The sequence below is a fragment of the Parasteatoda tepidariorum genome, chromosome 9, assembly GCF_043381705.1.
Source record: "Parasteatoda tepidariorum isolate YZ-2023 chromosome 9, CAS_Ptep_4.0, whole genome shotgun sequence".
Lineage (NCBI taxonomy): Eukaryota > Metazoa > Arthropoda > Arachnida > Araneae > Theridiidae > Parasteatoda > Parasteatoda tepidariorum.
The window spans coordinates 76059116-76082023 of NC_092212.1; the positions used below are offsets into that span (position 1 = coordinate 76059116).

Consider the following 22908-nt stretch of genomic DNA (forward strand, 5'->3'; position numbering starts at 1 on the left):
AATTAGTCAGTAACAATAAGGACAGCATTGCACACTGAAGACTGCCTTTATTTCCCATTGGTACCCATCGATCAGTCCCTGTCGGTGCCCATCGATCTGAAGCTGCGTTGGGCTTCCTACAGACATCAGAAAAATAAAATTAACTAATAGTGATTAGAAATGCTTACTTGAAGACTATGTACAACAGGAACAGGAGTAACAGTAGAGCGAACAGGGCCCATTCCTTCATAAAAAGTATATTCTGCTTTATCAGTGCTAATGATTGTCCAAGAAGCCCCATCGTTTATCATCTCCTTGTTAGGCTCTTTAGGACATGGAGTAGCCTAATGAAAATGCAAAATATATTGATTTCAATTTAATTCAATAGTACATTAATATATAGTACATTATTTTCTATATCAATAAAAATAGGAGCAAAATTAACTCCATGCTCCCGTGAGAGCCCTAATATAAAAAAATTTTATCTAAATCACTTAATCCTCAAAAAAAAAAAACATGAAAACATGATTTAATTTGAGCTTGTTTTAAACATGTGTCCAAACTAAAAGAAAAAAAATATCAAAAAAATTTTTTTTAGATAAATTAAAGTAAAAGTACATAAAAATACTGAAAAACCCCTCAAAAATTACATTATTCAGTAAAAATATTGAAATATCACATATCCAATGTTTGCAACAAAGGGTCAATTATATGAGTTTATACTTAAATATGCATAAATTAATCTTCCTAAAAAAATCTAATGATTCAGTAACTTAATTTTAAAAAAGTAATCATGGATTTTTTTCATACTTTGTTTAAAAAAAAATCTATTACCTGAAACTGTATGATTCTTTCCTGAGATAAACAAAGGTACATTCTTTCAGTGTCCTTCATGTAAAAAGCACATTTATGAAGTTGTGAAACTGGATCATCAGCATCTAGAAGAGCTGTCTGTTTGTCAACTTTCCTTATTATCTGTAAATAAAAATACATATGCATAAAACATATTACAAGAGGGAGATACACGGACATGCATGCTCATTTATTTCATTATTTAACTTTATTCTAGAAAACAAATTCAACAGGTTATTTAAAAATACATTATTTATTGCGTATTATAAATATCCATTGCTCTTTTTAAGTCCGGCAAAAATATAAGTGCAATAATGCATTATGCGATTGAATATAAATTTTTGGAGAAAGTTTAGTATAATTTAATGAAAAAAGCTTGCGTTGGAACAACTGCGGCAAAAGTTTTTGTTTTTAAGTTTATTTTGAAACAGGTGTGAAATAGTTTTGAGGTAGATTAAAGCAGAAATCACATCACTGAAAAAAAAAATTTTTTTGCAAGAAAGATTGTCACATTCACTTAAAATCAAAATTAATTTTTAAAAAAACATGGGAAATAAAGAATTTATCAAAATTCAGTTTTGCAACAAATGCAAAGCAAATTAAGATATTTTATAGAGTTAAAAGCTTTTTATTAAGACCAAAAAAAAATTAACCTAATATATTTTAATAAATAGTATGAAAATATTTTTCATTAAGAAAAAAGATTAAAACCCCAATTAATCATATAATGCATTAACATGACACATAATCACATTTTTAGTAGTTTCAAAACAGAATTTATTGAAACCATAAGTAATTTACTTTTCTGCTTTTCAAAAAAAATATTAATATAAAGATTAAAAAGAAAACCATTTCTGTTTGCCATTTAATTTTGCTCAAAATACAAAAAAATCAAAGAAGCTTAATAAAAAGAAAACAATCAGGACAACATTCTGAAAAATATATAAAAACAATATTGCCACTAAAACTACCAAAAGTAATTTTTCTGTACAGCTTTTAAAAAAAAAATATTAATGTATAGTTTAAAAAGAAAACTATTTTTGTTTGTCATTTAATTTTGTTCAAACTACAAAACAATCAAAGAAGCCTAATAAAAAGAAAACAATCAGGACAACTTTCTGAAAAATATATAAAAACAATATTGCCACTAAAACAACCAAAATTAATTTTTCCGCTCTGCTTTTCAAAAGAAAAATATTAATACATAGTTTAAAAAGATAACTATTTTTGTTTATCATCTAATTTTTTGCAAACTACAAAATGTTTATAAAAAGAAAACATTAAAGACAACATTCAGAAAGATATACAAAAACAATATCGCATATTAAACCTAAGTTGCTTAAATTAACAGAAAACACAAAGTAGAAAAATTACCAGTCTAGGTAATGCCATTCCTGTAACTGAACAGACTAACTTAACAGTAGAACCATAATGAATGTAACCATCACGAACAGTAAATTCCTCAGACTCTGATTCAGTATCATCCACTACAAAACAAATTGAGCAGTTAGGAAAAATTTTTTAACAAATATGTTTTAGATGTAAACAGCTGTATATGTGTTGCAATAAAAAACAAAAAATTGTGCAGCTAACGTTCCTAATTTTGTGTTGAAGTAATTTCTTTTTTTTTCTTTTTTTTTTTTTTCAATTTTAAGGTTATAGCTTACCACATTTTTCAACAAAAGATCACAAAAGTTACAAACTAACTTTAAAAAAAGTAGTTACGTGCATTTCAAATGACTAGCAAAACACAGGCTGTGATAGATAATTACTTATTTACCTTCTATTTGACCTTTAGTATCTTAGAACAATATATGGGGGCTGCCAACTACTAAGCGTTTTGTGAAATATTTTATATAGTGGTAGAATCGTACATACAAATCACGATTGATAATTTTTAGGTCGCGTAAATACGAATCATGATGCAAAATTTTTAGATTGCATAAATAAGAATTATGATGCATAATTTTTAGAATGCGTGAATGCGAATCCCAATGCCTTTTTTTTAAATCACATATAAATACGAAAATCAATGTTTAATATTATAAACCGCATGAGCAAATCAAGACATTGAATTTTAAACCTGCGTGGATATGAATCGCTACATAGGTTTTTAAAAAGGCGTAAATACGAATCACAATATCGGATTTTTAAATCTCGTGAATAAGAATCACAACATACAATATTCAAATCGCGTGAATAAGAATCGCAACACGCAAATATGACAAGCTATGTTTGATATTAAAATCGTGTAAATAAGAATTGAGATATTAGCAGATTCCAGGCTTGGGACCTCTAAAAGGCTTGTCAGAAACAGCGTCGTTTGAACTTCGAAAATCGGATCTATCTGGAGGGCAGGTAAAAAATTCGGAAAATCTTATCTGCTGCGTGTAAAAGGGGAGAAAATAGCTAAAATAAGTAAAAATGCGAAAGGATGGGTAGCTATGTAGTTTGAATTTTCTGTTTCTCTTTGAAAATCGGTGAATTTTCTGAAAAAGCGGAATTTTTACAAAATCTGATTTTTTGATAAAAAAGCTGAAATTCAAGAGATAAAAGTGAAAAATCTCATCCCTGAATATAAGTCTATCTTTAAGTGAAAATTAAGTAATAATAATAACTGAATTGATAAGAGCCATTAAGTGTTTTTAAATTTTTATTGCATTTTTTAGTTATTTTTTTCCAAATAACTTAACTACAGAGAGAAAACCTACAAAAAAAAAAAGCATTTTAACAGAATTGTAAAGAACAGATAATAAAAATATAACAGATAAAAATAATTATCATAAAGTTGATGTTTAGAATTGAAACAGCAATTCCACAATTTGTTTTTAACACAAATGCACTTGACCTATACTAAATCTAATTAATGTTAATTACACATGACATAAGTGCATAATGTATTGATACCAAATGATGATAGCCATAACAAATGCTTGTTCATTCTGTTTTAACATGCAACACAATGTTATAAGATGTTATTTAGAAACATAAAATACTTCTGTATGGTTTTTGTTTTTATCAAAAATAATGATATAAATAAGCATAATTTTAATCATTGGCTGAATAGTTGGATTTGCATGATTCTGGAGCAAAAACTTTTCTAATGTCTAACATTTTGGTAAGATTGAGTTAATTTGCAGGTTTATGTAGTTTTTGCATAACACAAATAAAAATGATTTTACTTAATTTCTAAGTATACGAACTCAGAGTTTACCTAATAATAAAAAGTTTTTAAAAAAATTAGCAAAATTAAATAAAATATTACATTTCAAATATGATGAAATGTAATATTTTATTTAAAAAAATTTTAATTAGAGAAAGAATATTTATACTTGAAAGATGTCTATGAAGCTTAACTTTTAGAGACATGAATCAGCTTGTATAAGAACTCATTTCCCCAGCAGTAAATAAGAAAATTAGTAAAATGAAAATATATTATGTTTCAATTATTAAATTAGTAAAAGAATATTTAATATTTTAAAGAAAAAGGCATTTGAGTTTTGATTAAGATTTGTTATTGGTTTGATGATGCAAAACTGTGGGACAAATTCTTCATAGAAAATTATCTTTCTCCTACATAAGTAACTTGAAGCATAAAAAAAATTTGTTGTTAACCTAACGTAAACTATAAAGTTTCAAAATATCAAAATGAAAACAAATTATGGCAGGATTACTTAAGACTAGACAATGGAGAAGTGATCCTGCCATAATCTGCATGTATTTTGATATTTTAAAAACATTTTTTTCAGCGTTTGAAACTACACTAGATTTACCTAGATACTAAATGTACCAGAATTCACCTTTCCATAAACTTTAAATTACTTATGTAGGTGAAAGTGAGATTGCCATGAAGAATTTCTACCACTGTACAACGTCATCTTTATAATTGGATTCAAAAATGCTGTAAATAAGAATAACTACTCAACACTAAATATTTTACTATTTAGTAAAAACATTTTTAAAGGTAAAATTTCTTGTTCCCCAAATTAGAGCAAAAAAAAAGACTTACAGAGATGAATGGTGAAAGCACCCCATTGAGTAGAGCTGGCATGGAAGTTACCGTTCTCAACATGAAGATATCGAGTACTGACTGTCTGGGAACGAAGCCTGTTAAACAAAGCTACTCTAGATCCTGAAGCTATGCATACTGCAATGAACAAAACATACATACTCTTTAAATAACATACATAATACATACTCATAATAAAAATAAGAAAGTTACATAAGCAAAATAAGATACAGGCATGAAATAGCAACAAAACAAAAAAGGTAGACACTCCAACTACTACAGGGTGCGTAGTCAAATCTTTCAACAAATAATAAGCCCCCTAAAAGTACTTTTCAAGCACCCCAAAAAAATTTTAAGCACTATATACATCGACAAAAATGAAACATAATTTTCAAAGGCTTACATGATCATGATAAAATAGCCAGTTTCTGACAAAGAATTTTCTTTTGATTATATGAGCCAGGGTTGGAGTTTTTGCCGGCAAAGAGGGGTTTTTGCCAGGACAGTGGCAAAAATCTGGTAAAAACAGGCAAAAACTGGTAAAAACCGGCAAAAAAAAATTATCTAAATTGCTGATTAAATATTATTACAAAATACTTGAAACAACTTTAAATCAATCATAAGGAATAATAATTTTGATACATTACATGAAAAAATTATTATTAACATATTAATAATTAATATAAGGGAAAAAATTATTTTTAACATATTAATAATTAATATAAGGGTAATCACTTTTAAAAGATTGAAAGTTTTTGATCTCTTTTCATTTTAGAATCCTAAAATAAATGCTTTTTTACAAATAAATATTATTATTTGTATAATATTATTATTTATTATAAAAAATTATTATTTGTACAATAATTAACTACACATGTTGATAGATATTTTATGCTTTAAATTATAGTTATATTAATTTAAAATAAGTTCATTTCACTGGAAAAAAGAGAATAATCACAAATTTTCCAATCAATAATGTTTTAAACTACTAAAATGATATATTATTACATTATCATTTAATTATGATTTAATAATAATTTTGTTAATTTTTCTGTAATTATTTATATTCTTAGTATATATTTCAATTTTAGGAATAATTGTGTACAAAAAATGTGTTTTTGTCTTCTTATCTAGGAGAATATAGGTTTTTGCCACTTTTTGCCAATTTGCTTGGCAAAAACCTGTTTTTGCCAGGACGGTTTTTACCGGTATTTACCATGGTTTTTTCCACCTGCGGCAAAATCTTGCCAACACTGATATGAGCCATTATAAAAAGCTGAAGAGGTTTTCGGTTCAATATCAGGTGGTGTAATATGAAGCCTGAAATTGAGAATATATTGCAAAATGCAGCGGAGTTTCACATGAGAGTGCAAGAATCTCACTGCACCCAGCTCAGTAGACGGACATGTGGATTCTCAAGTATTTCATCAAACATGTAAAATGATTGGCACTTTCATGCGCTATGGACTGACTGGACGTCGAAATAGATTGTGATTGAATGAATTGTGGAAACGTTGAATAGAACAATGGCAAAAGCATGCATAATAGGCGGCGAAAATCGACATGGTAAAGAAAAAAATCTCATATTCAAAAAGGGAGCTTTTTAAAAACACTACGCACCATGTACTTAATTTCCAAGTGGTAGAAAAGGAGGGTAATGTATTAATGCTTTATGAATTAGAATTAAAAGAATTACAAAACAAAATATAATCATTTAAACAAGTACTATACTGTCTGATAGATGATTGCTAACGCTTTAACAAAAAAAATTTACAACTTTTAGTTCTAAAAAACTTTTACTTTTGCTTTAAAAATTCTAATTTAGTTCACAACCACTAAAAAGAATAATTTACAACAGCCTCTAATGTACAAGTTTCTGAAAATGGAAAGAACATAAAATAGAAAGAGTGTGCTTCAATGTAATTAAGAAGACTAATTTGTGTTTAGCAAATTAATTTATGATATTTTTGTTAAAATGCTTCGTTATGAAATTGAAAAGTATTAAATTTAATGTAATATAATAGCAATTTAAAATAAGATTTTTTAAAATATTTTAAAGTTTTTTTGTTAACTAATAATATAGTATAAACTATAGAACATCAAGTCAGAAAATATAGCTTTTGAAAAATGTTCAAATTATATATATTATTCAAATTATATTGGTATAATGGAATGTTAATTAAAATTATAATTAAACAGTTATATTACAGCATAAAATAAACTATTAACATAAATAGGAAAGACTTAGATTAGTTAGCAAAACTGATTATAGAAATCTCAATTTAGTGAGCGTAGCTTATAAACTTATAAAAATAAATAGGAGAATTATATCTTTATTTACAAGCCTGTAAATACAAAATATTTTTCCCAAATAGTCATCTTTTAGAGATAGGAATTTGCTACTACACAAGAATAAAAAATTTTTGGAGAACAGCAGAAATAATTATTTGGTATATATTGATCATTTATTCACAGTTGATAATTAAGAGAAATAAAACGAAAAATCTATTTGCGAAAAGATATAAGAAATAATCATACGATAAAGGAATTATTGATTTAAATTTACATTGGTATTAAATCATTTCAGAAACCATGAAGAATAATAGTTTGAAACAATTTGGTAAAAAAATTTTAATCATTTTAGAACAATTTAACCAGAGAGATTCATCATTTCAGAATAATAATTTGGAGTAACATTGTTCTACATTAAAATCATGATAAAAATTTAGAGCTTTCACTTTATAGCAGCCAAAACAATTTAATAGCAATAATTGTAATTATAAATTTCCTACATTAGAGATAATACTACATTTTTGAAGAAAGCAATGATTTTTTTTTTGATGAAAACATAATTTTTTTAAAGCAGATTTCACGTCTTTCAAATTTCAAAAAATAAATAATATTTGGATGCAATTTGAAATGGATCAGGGTGAATTGGGGCAAAATAGTAACAGGTGGAATTTTAAGAAAAATTATCCGCAATAAAAAATCTAAAGAGGAATAGAAGCAGCAATCACGTAAAAACAATTAAACAGATTACAAAAAATAAATAAATAAATAAATAAAAATAAAAAATAGATGCAATTTATATTGTTAGTCATTCATTAAGCTATTAAATTGATCTCAATATTAAAATAAATAATGATTTCTACAAACAGGCAACATAACAAATAGATTAGTTGTAAAAAAAAAGCAATATAACAAATAAATAAGTTGTAAGAATGATAAATTGTACATGGGAGTTAATAACAATAGAAAAGTAATTTCTTAAAGATAAAACAAATTGTAATCATACTTACAATCAGCATTCTTTATAGATTGTTTTTTCTTTGAAGGTTTGGAAATAACTTTGATTCTTTTACTATGAAATACACCAATATCTTCGCCATTGCCATAAAACATTTTTACAGAAAGCATGAAATGTTTTCTTTTATCAGAATCACTTATGTACAAAGTTTTGGCTGCACAATAGCTCTAAAATAAAGTGTTTACTTTGAAAATGACAAATAATGAATTTTAATTAAATATTAAATAATTATAATCAAATTTTAGAATATAAAAAACATTAGAATATTACAAACATTAGAATAAATATCAGGAATCAATAATAATATGTAATTATTATTTTCAGTTTACAAAGATATCCAAATATAACAAGTGGTAGGAGTGTTAATGCTCATTAACTAATTTATTAAATACAATGAAATTTAGTAGTTTTATCATAGAAATGAAGCAAAAAATTAGATTAAAAATATTTTTTTTCCCTAGCAATCTTCAAAAAACAAACAAATACAATATAGTAGAGAGATTAATCAAATTAAACAAAAGCCCCTTAATGCAAAACAAGAGTGATTGAATGATGATTTATAAAAATTGAATGATTTTGAAACATCCAAAAAAAATTTTTAAATCTTGAATTGCCAGAAACCTGCTTCCTGTCGTCTAAGACAAATTTTTTTAGTATTTTGAGTAATTTATTAAAACATTTAACAAGTTAAAAATACCTCTTGATACTTTTGAATAGAACAGTATTCAATTAACAAAGTAAAATTTTTATTAAATACAAGAAGAAGAAAAAAGAACATGGTTCACAATAAATAAGTAAAAAAATTTAACTACACAAAATACTATGAAATCAACAGAATTTTCCAACATCTAGGGCAAGTCAGCATATAAATGATCTAAAAATCAATACTATCTTTCTTTTAACTTAAAGGTTTCTGCAAAATTAAAGGGAATGAAAAAAAATAATTATATTCCTTTAGCAAAATTTTTCTTCTTGAATCGCGCGTAAAATTTTTACACAATACTGATAAAGAAATAGTGTTTTTTGCCCTTTCTTGTTCAATATCTTCATTTGACATTTACACTAAAAAAATTATTTTACTATACACTCAACTCCCCTTTAACTATGGGTTGATTATTTACTTCAGTTTATCAGCTATCTGCTACAAGAAAAAATTTCCCGTAGTTGTTTCATGTTAATTCCATGTAAAAATTTCAATAAATACAATTCTCAAAAATCTATTTTATTGAACTAGAAGATTTACTAATGAACCTAACCAACATCAAAGTTTGTTAATAATACTTGTTAGGTTAAATAAAGGATAAACGATATTAAATTCAAACATGTAGACCATCTTTCTATTCTATACACTGATAATTTATAAATTTCTATTCAGAGATTTACATTGAATTTGAAAATTGTGACCTTTTGTTCAGTAACAAAAAAGGTTAAGTTTTCATCCACCACTATGCGAAATAATTTAAATAGATATATTATGATATATTATTAGATTATATAGCTGATATTTCAATATTATTAGATTATGTTGCTGATCTTTCAATTCTATATACACCGATAATTTATAAATTTCTATTCTTAAATTTACATTGAATTTGAAAATTGTGATTTTTTGTTTAGTAACAAAAAAGATTAAGTTTTTGTAAACCACTACATGAAATAATTTAAATAGCTATATTAATAACCAACTAGACAAATTGCCTCGATTTTAAGTTCTGATAAAAGTTCAGTGAATATTCCATTTGTTTTAAAAAATTTCAATTTAATTTATGAAAAATGAAAACATGCAGCATGAAGTAAATTTTTTAAAAAATACATTACAAAAGAAAAGTAAATAAATAAATAAAAAGAATTAAGTTTTTACATATTGAGTACTTGCTTTGCCATTGAAATCTAACTGTTGCATTTCTTGATCAGAATTTCCAATCCCAATGAAAGCACATAATTGAGAGCCTTGCTCACTTTCACCATCTCGAACCATTTGCTCCTGTTTTTTTCTCCAACCATCTCCGAGTAAATAGATGCATGGTGGAGGGCAAAAAAACCTAAAAATGCATAATATGCGTATGTTAGCAGTTTTAAAAACAATAAAATTACAGTCATACTTTTCTACATCACCACCTAAAGAAAGCAAAAAAAATTTTTTTTTAATTATTATGAATATGGTAATTTGTTTTAAAATTTCAGCCAAAATAATAGCTGTGTAGGCATTTTAAATTTTATAAAGCATGTATTTATTTCAAAAAAAAAAAAGTTACTTCAAACATAAGGATACATAGCCCAATTTTTCAACAAAAAATAAGAACATTTTAAGCACTCTATAAAAATACTTTTAATCGCTTTATAAATAAAATAAAAGATTAATTACAATACATGCAGTAATAAAATTCTTTTCTTCCTATTGTTAAAAGTTCTTCATTTATGTACATAAAAAAATGCAAATACATTTTCAACGACTTTACATAATCATGATAAAATAACTGGTTTCTAATACAGATTGAAAGGAAAATTATAAAAAATATTGCTTTTTTATAATTAATGACAACAATCGGCACAGCCAAGAAAAAACCTCATTTTGAAACAGAAAATTTGACATATCTGTGGAAACTGTATCCATATTAACTGCACCCTGCTTCTTCTGAATCAAAACATATTAAAGCATAATTGTCCTTAACAACTAATTCCTTAAAAGTATTAGTTCCTTCTAAATACTTTTGATCGTCAATTTCTTTTTAATCTTTCACTGTATCACATTTTACAAGTCTACTTTTTTCCAAATGGATAATTCAAGCAAATTCTTTTTTTCATAATGTTTTCAAAAAACGACTGATAAAATTATTTAAACAAAGCCGTTAGAAATTGGAATTCAAGAAAACATTTTTAATTTTTCAGAAAGGAAAAAAAGTGATCTAAAAGTGATCTAGTGAAAAGTGATCTAGTGATCCAAAATATTTTGTGAAATAATGGTACCTTAACTTACCTTAAACTATATTTGGTTTTAAAAAAAAAAGTCTTTTTTCTTCACCATTAGAAGAACAAATGTAAGTTCAAGATATACAGTAACTGTAATATTAATTTATAAAAGCAGAAAAAAATAACATTTTTACCTTTTTTCATTGCCATATGATTTTTGAGCAACTTTAGCATGCAGTATAACGAGCACCATATCCCCCCTTTCTCTCAGATATTTTTTCATACATTCCCTGGAAACAAAAATAACATTAATTATTTATAATATTAATTACGTATAATATATTATGCATATTTATACATAATTAATATTATAATTAATATAATATTAATTACTTTTAACACATCGGTTGATAAGTTTACGGTCTGACATACAGATGGCGCCCTAAATGCAGAATTAGTATTTTGTTTAGCAAGTCCTAACTTTCAAATAAAAGGTGTCAAAATTTTATAGCGATCTGCCGATTGATTTTAAAGTTACGGTGATTTTAATTGAACACCAAGAATTTCATGTTCTTATTAATCATTGTTATTTAATGGGAAAAAACATGGTAGAAACTAAAGCTTGGCTCGATAAGTGTTATCCGGGTTCTTCACCAGGAAAATCGACCATTATTGACTGGTTTGCTGATTTTAAACGTGGTCGTACAAATGTTGAAGATGCGCCATGATCTGGACGCCCTAAAGATGTGGTTAATCTGGAAAACATAATAAAAGTCCACAAAATTGTTATAGAAAACCACAAAATTGTTATAGAATTATTATAGAAATTGTTATAGAAAATTGTTATAGAAGTGAAGTTGCATGACATACCTGATACTCTAAATATATCAAAAGAGCGTGTAGGCTTTATTTTGCACGAACATTTGTTTATGAGAAAGCTGTTTTCAAAGTGGGTGCCGCGCATGCTAACAGTTGACAAAACAACGAATTGATGACTCCGAGAGCTGTTTGAAGTTGAGCTTGTTTTAGCTGTTCGAAGCCGAGAGCTGTTTCGAAGAAACCGATTGACAAGATTTCGCCTGCGATCTTTTTTTCCCGGTAGTTACTGCTACGGATTTCACGACTTTTTTACTTTTTTTTTTAATGTGATGATGATTTGCAAAATTGCGTAAAAAGAATTTATTAGTGTGTTTTACCTCAACAAAATGCAAGAATATCTGCCATATTAGATATTTAAAAAAATACTTTTGAAAAATAGCCTATAACAGGATCTTAAATTTGAGATTACCTTACCCATGTTATTTGATTTACCGATTTCTCTACATAAAAAAATTTATTTAGGACAGCTTACAAATAATAGCAAAATACTTAAATCAATAGTAAACACAGCCAAAAGGCCATCTAACATTGACTTCGAGTAGGAATATGATAAACTATTTCGTTTTTAATAGTAATAGCAGAACTTGACACTTTAACTTTGTAAAGATCAGAGTTATTTCAATGAATTTGCATTTAAATTTTCAAACTGCATTTATACTTTGAATAACCATATTATCAAAAAGGCTAACTATTATGAATTTTTCCTAAATTTTTTTCTATTTTTCGTTTTGAGTAGAAAAATTCAATTTTTAAAATTTTTTGATAGCCTTTTTCACTTTTAGTCAGCTATTTCACTTTTAGTCAGCTAAGTTCAGCTATGATAGGTTTTCAGTAATTAACGGAAAAAGGTTCAAATAAATCCTTAATATACATTTTATGAATGAAAAATTGATAGTATTAATTTCTTCATAACTTACAACAATGTAAATAAAACTGACGTAAAACAGTGAAAAAACTATTTTTAAAAAAATATTAAATTATTATAACTAAAATTGTATTTACCTAGTGAGCCTTTGGTCTTTTCTTCTGAAACAAATAAAAGAATCATTCATGCACGTAATGCTAAGTATGCATCTTTTAAATACAAGGAGCAACTATCAACCAGGACTGATCTAATAGCTCATGAAAATATTACCTTGAGTTAACACACCTTGTAGATTGTTTTGAAGTTTATTAAAAGGGTATATAACAGACTTAATATTTTTAGGAGTTAAATCAAGTCATTAAAATAAATAGCTGCACCTTGTATTACAATTTTATTAATTAATATATAAAATAAATTTTACTGAATTTCAAATTGAAATTTATTTCAAAAGTAAAAAGAATTCAAATGGAAACAAAATGCTTTTTTTTCTTCCAAAAAAACACTATTTTAAAGCATAAAATTAATTAAATTTGAAAAGTTACAGTGTCCAGCAAATATTATTGCATCATAAAATAGAAGTTAACTGATTTCTTTTTGATTTATGTGCTTTTTTTTTCTACAACTGCAATTATAAAATATTTTACAATATTCCTCTTAGTTAAAGTTATGTTTTTTGGCTTTTTCCCAATATCAAGCAAAAGATCTATTATATTAGAGTTGTCTAAGCATTGAAAACGATTGTGAAATCACTCGTTTAATCCGTACACAATTGTTGTTCACAAAAGTTTGGATTCTCCAAAGCAACTGTTTCAGAGGAAATAGAATAGATTTAAAGTCGAAGATAGCAGCCCATTGCTGAAAATTTCAATAAGCATTTGCACTTCTTCAAAAGACTGCCACTTTGAAAATCAATTATATTTATTTGTTAGTAAAAATCTGCTCTAATTATTATTTGCTATATTTCAATAATTTATTTATTTTTAATTCTTTTCCAAAGAAGTAAATCTATAAAATATCATAAAACAATACCAGTAGGAATTTCTATCATCATATGCTAATCCTAGAGAGTATATAATTTTTTTTTTCTATTTCTGGTTCAGTTGTTGTGGAACTTTTATTTTCTTTTTAAATTGCTTTTTCACATAAAAATATAAAATAATTGCTTCATAAATTTATTTTATTTACTTATCAATATACTTCTTAAAAACTGATCTACCATTTCATCTTTAAAAATTAATATTTTTTTTTTTTGTTCAGATTAACAAATAGTGAATTTATTTTTACCATTTCTGTTTAAATTTATTACAGAACATCTATTGATACATATTATCATTTAAAATTGTTACGATTGTCTTAATAATACGATGAACAGTTGCTGGGTGAACTTAAAACAATAGTGGTGTTTGTCCATTGAAAATGTTAAATGAGAGAAAGAGTTTGTAGGACAACATATGGGTAAAAAGTTGTTGTTGAGAATATTTAATCCTTTGCTCAACCTTCTTGTTATCCAGTTCTAGAATGCTTGTCTGTTTTGAGGACATCAAGATAATATAATTGTACTGATAATATAGTTAATTATTGATAATGTAACTATTTTTCTATAGTCTAACATTCACAACCAAAACAAAAAGTATAGGTTGTTATGCCATGCGATGATAAAATTTTTACGATAAATATTTATTTTCACAACCCATACTTTTAGTTTAAAAAAAATACTTCATGCATGGATTTTTTAAAAAAAAAAGGTAACTTTAAAAAAGAATACAACATAAATTCTTAATAGCAGCAGTTTGTTAAACGTTGAATAAAAATGAAAAGGACATACTTGCTTCTATGGCGGTCATCCACGGGTGGTGAAGGTGTTGGCATTGGACTTGGAGGTGCATGACCTCGACCTTGTGACAACAATGGAAGGCTTAGAGCACCATGAGGCACAAGAGGGTGGTGAGGCTGTTGCTGGTTCTGTTCCCCATTTACTAAAATAATTAAAAACATTAAATGAATAGAAAAATAATACAAATGGTAAAACAAAAATAAGTCTATCAAACAGATTCTGAATAAATATTTACAAGCTCAGTCAGACAATGTAAGGGTAAGAAATGCATGGACAGTCGGAAGTTTTACACACACATTGGGCAATATTATTTTTTGGGTCCAACTGACCTTCCTATTTTATTGATATGCATTGGAAAAAAGTTATGTATATTCAGCAGTAATTCGGCTTACAATAATATGCAGGGGTCGGTCCAGACCGAATTTACTACCCTTTAGCGGTACCTTCACAAATTCAACTTTAGGAAAAATGGTAGTTTCACAAAATACTTTTTCTTAAAATTTTATTTTTGTATTCCTTAAAAAATGATAAATCCATATTCTTGTCATATTTTTGTGTTGGATTTTCAAATATAATTTTTAATTTTTCACAAATTATGTCTAAATTTTCACAAAATAGGTATCTCTCAGAAAAACCTAGACAGACCCCTGATATGTCAAATAAGCAAAAGTCATAGAGGGGGCATAAGAAATAAGATATTATATGCACCAGTGGACAAGTAACTAAATTGCGTGAAAAAAAATAACAAATCCACAAAATTATAAATTAACTTTAAATAAATATTTGGAAAAAAAGTTTTTTTTCTTTATCAGTAGCTAAAGGTGAAAATCAGAATATTTCTTAGCATTGAGTATCATAATACATTGTTACTTTTTTTTTTATTGGTACAGGTGTTAGATCAGTCATAATTAAAAGCATTGATTGTTTCAAATATAACTCTTTTCTAGCTTTGAAACTTTTTTTGTTTTAACTACTTGTAGAAAAAAAAATTTAAAGATGTATTCATATTGATAGATGGATACAGAAGTAAGGAATTCATATTTTAAATAGGGACCCACTATTAGTAAAAAGGGGTTCAGATATCCTGAAGTCAGGTTTCAGTTTTTACGTGTTTTATTTTTTAATGGATATTTACAGGAACACCACATAATTCTGACCTAGATCAGGATATCTAGTAAGTACACAAGATAACCGTACAATACATAAATCAATGATAAAGCATTACAATATCTCACCAGGGTTAACTGAGTACCAGGGCTCGAAAAACCGCATGTCCGCCCGTCCTCAGCGGACAACAAATTTCTCGAATCCGACGTCCGCGCAGACGGCCATTTTCCCGTTAATGTTCGTGATACATTTTCAATTTTTGTTATCTTACAAGAGTCTAGCGCCTCACTTCTAAAATGACCCTCTAATCTAGAAATACAGCAACATACTGCGCATGGTGGAATTGATGTTTTCTCTGTCTGGGAGTACTGCAGCGGTTGAAAGGGGCTTTTCAGCAATGAACTTACAAAAAAACACATTACGTACTGGTCTTAAACAAGAAGCGTTAAACGCAATTATGAACATCTACCTAAATGGAAAACCCCTTTCAGATTTCTGTGCAGAAACCTCTGTAAATCATTGGCTTGATTGTGGAACTGGCAAACGTCATATTTGATTCATTTAAAAAACGCAGTACCCTCGGATAAATTGACATTCCAGATAACTTGATCTTTGTCGTTTTAATTATTTCATAAATGATATAAATTATTTCATAAAAGAAATACTAGGTTACTATTAGTAACCTAGTATTTCTTTTATTACTGTATAATGTAATCCTAGTATTTGTTATCCTAGTAACTAATAATTCATTGTGCAATTTACATAAATGTTTGTAATAAATAAGAGAAAATTATATTTTTATATATTTAGAAGCTACGGGTTAGTTTCAAAGGAGGACGGGTACATTGTTGGACAAGCCGTCCTCGGGGACGGGGGAAATAAACTTCTGAGTTTTTTCGAGCCCTGCTGAGTACTATATAAATTTGTAAATTCCAATCAACAAATCTAAAACAAGCATTTGCTCTCTTAGGGGCAATCAATGCATCAGAAAAACAAAAGCCACTTTTTTTTAAAATTATTTTAATTTTTTGCTCTACCTACATAGTTGAATTTGTACTTTAGTTTTTATTATTAGTTTCATTTTTTTTAGTTTTTAGTTTTATTTGTACTAAGGAAGCTGTTAGAGAGCAACCAGTTTTCTAAGCTGTTGCATAAAATCCTTAGGTTGAGCACATGGAAGTTTTCCCTTCGTCAATTGGGGTTGAGGTTAGTTTCAATTTGTAAGTACAAATCGGTTGTGATTGCCCTCCTTTTACCTGATGGAAGCTAGAGAATAGTGGCTTACATGGTGGAGAAATCGTTTGTAAGGTCAAGACAGGAATTGGCAGACTTATAACGATTACGAATATAGTAAGTCTTAATCTTTCAATTTGTTTTCATAATGATATTAGTTTCCATTGCACGAGACAATGAAATGCAAAAACAATTGAGTGAAAAGTTTGATGATGATAAGCAAATTTTTGTAGATAATAAAAGAGAAAAACTAAGTTAAGAAAGTGATGAAGTCCAGTTTAATAAACATGTGTTGCAAATTAAAATATTTGATTAAGCCACAAGAGAAAAAACTGTTTAATCAAGAGTAAATGCAACTTGATTGATGAAAAGCATAAAAGAAATCTCCAAATGAAAATCAAGTAATTTATTCAAAGAACTCCAACAAAATTTCTCCATCAAATAAAACCATCTCACTAATGCATCGAGGCAAAGAAAATTGAAATCGAGAGAAAAAAGAAAAAGTATGAATACGATCAAAAGAAATCTTATACATAAATTCCTCAACTCATCCAAGAAAAAAAGATGTAAAAACAAAAGGTAATGCGTCTGTTCCAAAAACATAACTCACAACATCATAAGCAGAAAAATAAATAAATACAAGTGTACTTAGCTTTTAAAGACATTAAATGATCAAATTGTAACATCATTAGTTGCAGAGAAAGAGAGAGAACTGAACTTCCAAGGTATTTCAAAAAGTACATCGGCGAGTTTTCCCATTGGCAGAGAAGAGGACAAAGACCGATCAATGCGGCAGAGTGCCTGCCATTAAGGGAGAGAGGCGGCACAGCGCTGGGCCAGCTGTAGCAGCCTTCAATATTCCCACGCTTCAGCAGGGAAGCATCCACTTTCATTCCCTGGTGAGTCTTGGGCTTAATCTGCAGGCTTGGCTCAAAAAGCAAGTGCAGCACTGGGGCGCATTCCTGTGAAAAGTAATTCAACCTGCACCTGCCATTGTCAGTCAGCTGCACGGCGTGCAAAAGCTTTTATTCTTTTTCCGCAGTTACATTAGAGACATCTTGCAGGCAAATGTAGGAAAATGTCTGTACCTTTTTAAGAAAGCAAATTAGGCCAGATAATTTTCTCTTTGGAGTGAGAATGACATAATTTAAGAGTTCATTTCAGGAAAAACTTTGCAACTGTTTTATTTAAAATAAATCTGGATATAAATATGTAGTTTAGGTAAATGACTTTTAACTAACTTTTGAGGAGTTTTGTTAGTTTGTATTTTAATGCATAATTATACACATAGCATATGTGAAATTTCCCAAGGGAATTGAGACTTATTATCCGACTTTAACTTAGATATCTAAAGAAAATATAACACTGGTGGTTCTACTCTCTCTAACTGGTGGTAAATGTTCACTCTCTTTTTGCACAACTGCAGTATCAATTAAATCTATCTGCAATCAGAAAAATATGATATGAAAGATCATTGTTTTTCCTACTCCTTGATAAAAAGGTATTTCAGCACATAAAAATAAGAGGCTTTTCTATTGCGAGACTTCTCGTAGATAGAAAATGGAGTGAAGTTGTACACAACCATTTGAAATGATAATTTTAACTTTCAAAGCGTAAAACGGACAGTGGGTTAAATAGCGGTTCCAATTTTTTTGGGTGCAGAACCCTAAGCGTAGAACTTTCTTTAGAACTTTCTTTTCTTCTCTTAAAAACTCAGTAGAGGTGGTGAATGTGTTAGAAAGAAAAGAAAAAATTATATTATGGAGTATATAATTTATTAGTATGTAGTGAAGTTTAAAATTTATTGTTTCATCAACAAAAGTCTTAAAATTAGGTTTCATATTAGACGGTTGAATTCGCAGGTTTGAAACGGCTTCTTGTCTAACGGTTTTTAGCATATACATAAATCAAATTTCCTAAAATAATGCGCTGTCAAAACAAAATTCTCCATTGACAAAATCTTTCAAGAATTTCATTAAATCATTATTTCTTTTGGTGTTAAATGCTTATTAAGTGTGAAACACCTTGATTTACCTTTTAACGAAGAGTGACATTGCATTAAGTCTGATCTCCAGTCAAAATCAAATTCACTGAGATTTCAAAGAATAAAAGCACTTTAAATAAAAGCACTTTACAGAGTTTTATCTTATAAATATATATTCATTAAGAACATACAATATATGCAGAATATTATTCATTTCTTTAAACTAAATTTATTCATCGTTTTGTTCATGAAAAACTCTAGATAGATATAGAAAAGTTTTATATAATAGATAAAGAAAGTTCTATACAGATAAGAGTTGATTTTTTTTAAAAAATGCTCGCCTAACATAGACAAAAAAAAATAATAAATTATATAAATTCCTGAAATTTTTATTAGCTGATAATTAGTGGGAAAAAAATTTTATACCTAATAAATAGATAAAAACAGAAATTGTCATAATATTTATTGCTAATACTCCAAGAATTCTAGAGTAGACTCTAAGAAGTTCCCAAAGAATTCTTGGTTTTTCAGTGGTATTTTGATATTTCATGAGAATTTCAAGTTTTCAGTTTCCATGGAAGAATCACCTTGATACCCTAGATTTTTATACAAAGTAGTTCTGATCCTAAGGTCAAAAAGTTGAACATCTTGAATTATCTTTAAATTAAGAAAGAGTGACATGACACCCTAGATAGATGTTAAAGTCAAAAAGTTGGTGAACATCTTCAATCCCCTTTAAATTAAGAAATAGTGAGATAACACTCTAGATTCTTATCCTCTACTCTACACTCTAGATTCTTATTATGGATTACTTTATATAGATGATCTAAAGTGATAAATGCACAGTCAAGCAATGTGCATTCATTAGGACAAAAATGTGCATTAACAATCTCTGTAAATTGATTTTCAAAGAACACAATACATTTATTAATAATACCCTTTTTTGAAATATTTATTCTCTCTTTTAAGGAAATGTTAGTCTTTTCGAATCCAAAAGAAAAGTTAAAACATAAGATATCCAAAATCACATCTGGGTTTTGTTTTGTTTATAGTTATCCAGGCACATTCATTAGAGTTATAAATCAAAATAATTATAATCAATACCATAAATCAAAAATAGCCACTCTTAAATTATACTATTTTTTGATGTAATGTCACTGATAATACCCTACCCTAAATAGCACTTTTATAAAAATATTAATACAGTACAAAACCCATTCCAACCCATTCCAAACACCGGAACCCATTCCAAAACCGGAATAAAATTCGATACATTTTCCCGCCATTTTCAAAAAAAAAAATATTTTTCCCTCATAGGATTTTTCTTTCTATTTTGAAAGATGTTTACCTTACCATCATTTTGGAAATAATCATTAGTGTATTACTTCATTGTTTTTTCCTCTTTTTATGATTATTTAAATTTTTTTTTTTTAGTTGGGTTTAACAGTAAAAAAAACGGCTTCTTGTAGCGATTCAGAAAACCGGAAAAATCAGTTATCCGGAATAGCGATGGTCCTGATCGTTCCGGATAATCGGTTCCCTACTGTATAAAGATAATATGTTGCAAATTGCATAAATACAGAACCCTGATCAATTGTTCCTCAAGGGACAATTCATTAGGAATGATACGGGAAAATAATGAATGTGTTTCAACTTAAAATATAAAATAATGACTAGATTTGTATAAAATTTAACGAAAAAAAATTTTTAGTTGAAAAATAATGACCTCCTGCAAAAATATTCAAGATGCAAAATATGGATAAATAATTATTTTATTTACTTAAAATATTCTGAACTTTCGATTCTCTCTCTTCTTGAATCTTCAATAAATTTAGACAGTTTTTACATTATGCTGATGAGTTTTTGAAAGTTCTTGAAAATATCAAATGTTCTAATTGTTTTAAAGGCTTCAAGGCCTTCCACAAATGTTTGCACTGAATGGTTAAGTTCAGTCTTCATTAGTCTTCTTTTTTTTTTTTTTTTTTTTTTTTTTTTNTTTTTTTTTTTGCACTTCTTCAGTTTTTGAACGATAGCAATTGAATTTCTGAACGATAGATGTGGGAATCTGCTAGTTTTAAAAATTATCTAAACAGGTATTATTAACAATATATGAATGGCATTTATGCGGGACAGTTGATACCTTACGATTCATACAGGAAAACGAAAAATGCAGAAATGGGGAAACAACTGTAATTCAAAATAAACATTGTTTAGTCAAAAATAGTCAAGCATTTATCAGTCATGAACTAATAGCTATGTTTTTGAGCACTTTATTCAGGGTACATAGCCAAATCTTTCAACAAAAAATAAGCACCTTTTAAGTACTTTCTAAGCACTCAAAAGACATTTTTAAGCACTATATACAAAAAAGACTTTACATGATCATGATAAAATAACTTGTTTTTTCTGACAAAACACTATTTTCTTGATTATATTAGTCACCATAAAAAGATCGAAAGATTTTTCGGTTCGATTTCAGTGGGCGGAAAATGAAGACTGAAATTGAGAATATTTTGCAAAATACAGCAGAATTGCACATAAGAGTGCTAATATCTCACCGACCTCAGCTCAGGAGACACACATGCGGACTCTAAAGTATTTCATCAAACCTGTAAAATGATTAGCGCTTTCATACGCTATGGACCGGACCGACGGCAGGCCAAAATCGATTGTCGTAGAATGAATTGTGAAAATGTTGAATGGAACAATGTGAAAAGCATGATTTTGCATCATATGTGGTGAAAATCGACATGGTGAAGAAAAAAAATCACATTTTCGAAAAGGGAAATATAAGCACATTTTTAAAACACCTAATGAGAAAAGCACCGTTAAGGGCTTTTAAAAAACAAAAATCAAAAAGAAGCACCTTTTAAAAATGCTATGCACCATGTTATTTATGAAGAAAAAAAATTTGTAGAATGAGGTTTTTATAATTATGAATCAATAGTGCTATAACTCCATTACTTGTTTTGGAGCAGAAGTGAGTGAGTCTCTTTTAACAGAAATATACAGGAAATTCAAAAAATTAATACTTTGATTTCCTAAAGCAAAGGACAACTAAACAAACATTATTCATAAGATAACTCAAACAGTGCAAAGCAATCTTGATGCAAATGTTTATCTCCAATTGAAAATGAAAATTCTTTGATTTCTGTATCTTTAAAAATGACTAGTAAGGATACTAGATCGATTGCAGGATAATAGTATTGTTTAAATGCTGACCACCTTACCTCCTAACTGAGAACGCTACAAAATGAAATTGCTGTGGAAGTTATTAGTGCAGAAGTACCCATTTTATAAAGCAGGTAAATTTTACAGTGAAACCTCCAGAAATATCACCTCTGTATAACGACTTTCATTATTTAGGACTCCTTTGGGAGGCACAGAATTTTTTCCATGGACACTGTGTTGAAGGAAACCTTAAGGAAAGACTATAAAAATCTCTTCCAGCAACTGGGCAAACCTCCGCAAAAAATGCTGAAGAGGTCAAAAAAGGAAACACAAAAATATCAACAAAATAAGTAGATTCAAATGTATTCAGAATATTTGTGAGTAGCTTTTATTTAGGAAGCTCTTTTTGAGGATCTCTGAGGGAGACCTAAGGACGATGGTATTAATGATTTTAGTTTTTGAGTTAAAAGATTAACTGGAAAAATTACGTTATTTTAGAATAAACTAAGCATCTCAAACAAACAAGCCTCTCATTCTTTTAAGTAAACTAATTTTTATGATATAAAATTAAATGCAAACCTAAGCAAAAAACATATTTGTTCATTTATTTAAAAAAAATCCTATCATTCATAATTGGTAAATTTGTTTTTACACATAATTACATCAGTAAAGTTCATTTTTATTGACGCTTTATCAATCCAATGCTAAATTTTATTCAGCAATCAGATTTTCATGACACCAACACAAGTGGCATTTTTGCACCGTGAAAATGACTCTG

General features: G+C 27.9%; 1 protein-coding gene across 18 annotated transcripts in view; it reads right to left on the bottom strand.

Moving 5' to 3' along the window:
• Positions 1-22908, bottom strand: part of LOC107450465 (recombining binding protein suppressor of hairless) — a 119978-nt gene that overhangs the window by 8283 nt on the left and 88787 nt on the right. For 6 of the 18 annotated variants that reach the window (XM_016066265.3, XM_043044308.2, XM_071185109.1 and 3 more), the window contains exons 4-12: positions 14627-14777; positions 12939-12962; positions 11252-11347; positions 10009-10189; positions 8140-8314; positions 4841-4978; positions 2206-2318; positions 814-954; positions 168-323 (exon numbers count right to left, since the gene is read on the bottom strand). In XM_016066265.3, coding sequence (XP_015921751.2) covers positions 168-323; positions 814-954; positions 2206-2318; positions 4841-4978; positions 8140-8314; positions 10009-10189; positions 11252-11347; positions 12939-12962; positions 14627-14777 — 1175 coding nt within the window. The remainder of the gene's footprint in view (positions 1-167; positions 324-813; positions 955-2205; positions 2319-4840; positions 4979-8139; positions 8315-10008; positions 10190-11251; positions 11348-12938; positions 12963-14626; positions 14778-22908) is intronic. The other 12 variants (XM_071185110.1, XM_071185111.1, XM_071185104.1 and 9 more) reach the window with 3 other exon arrangements.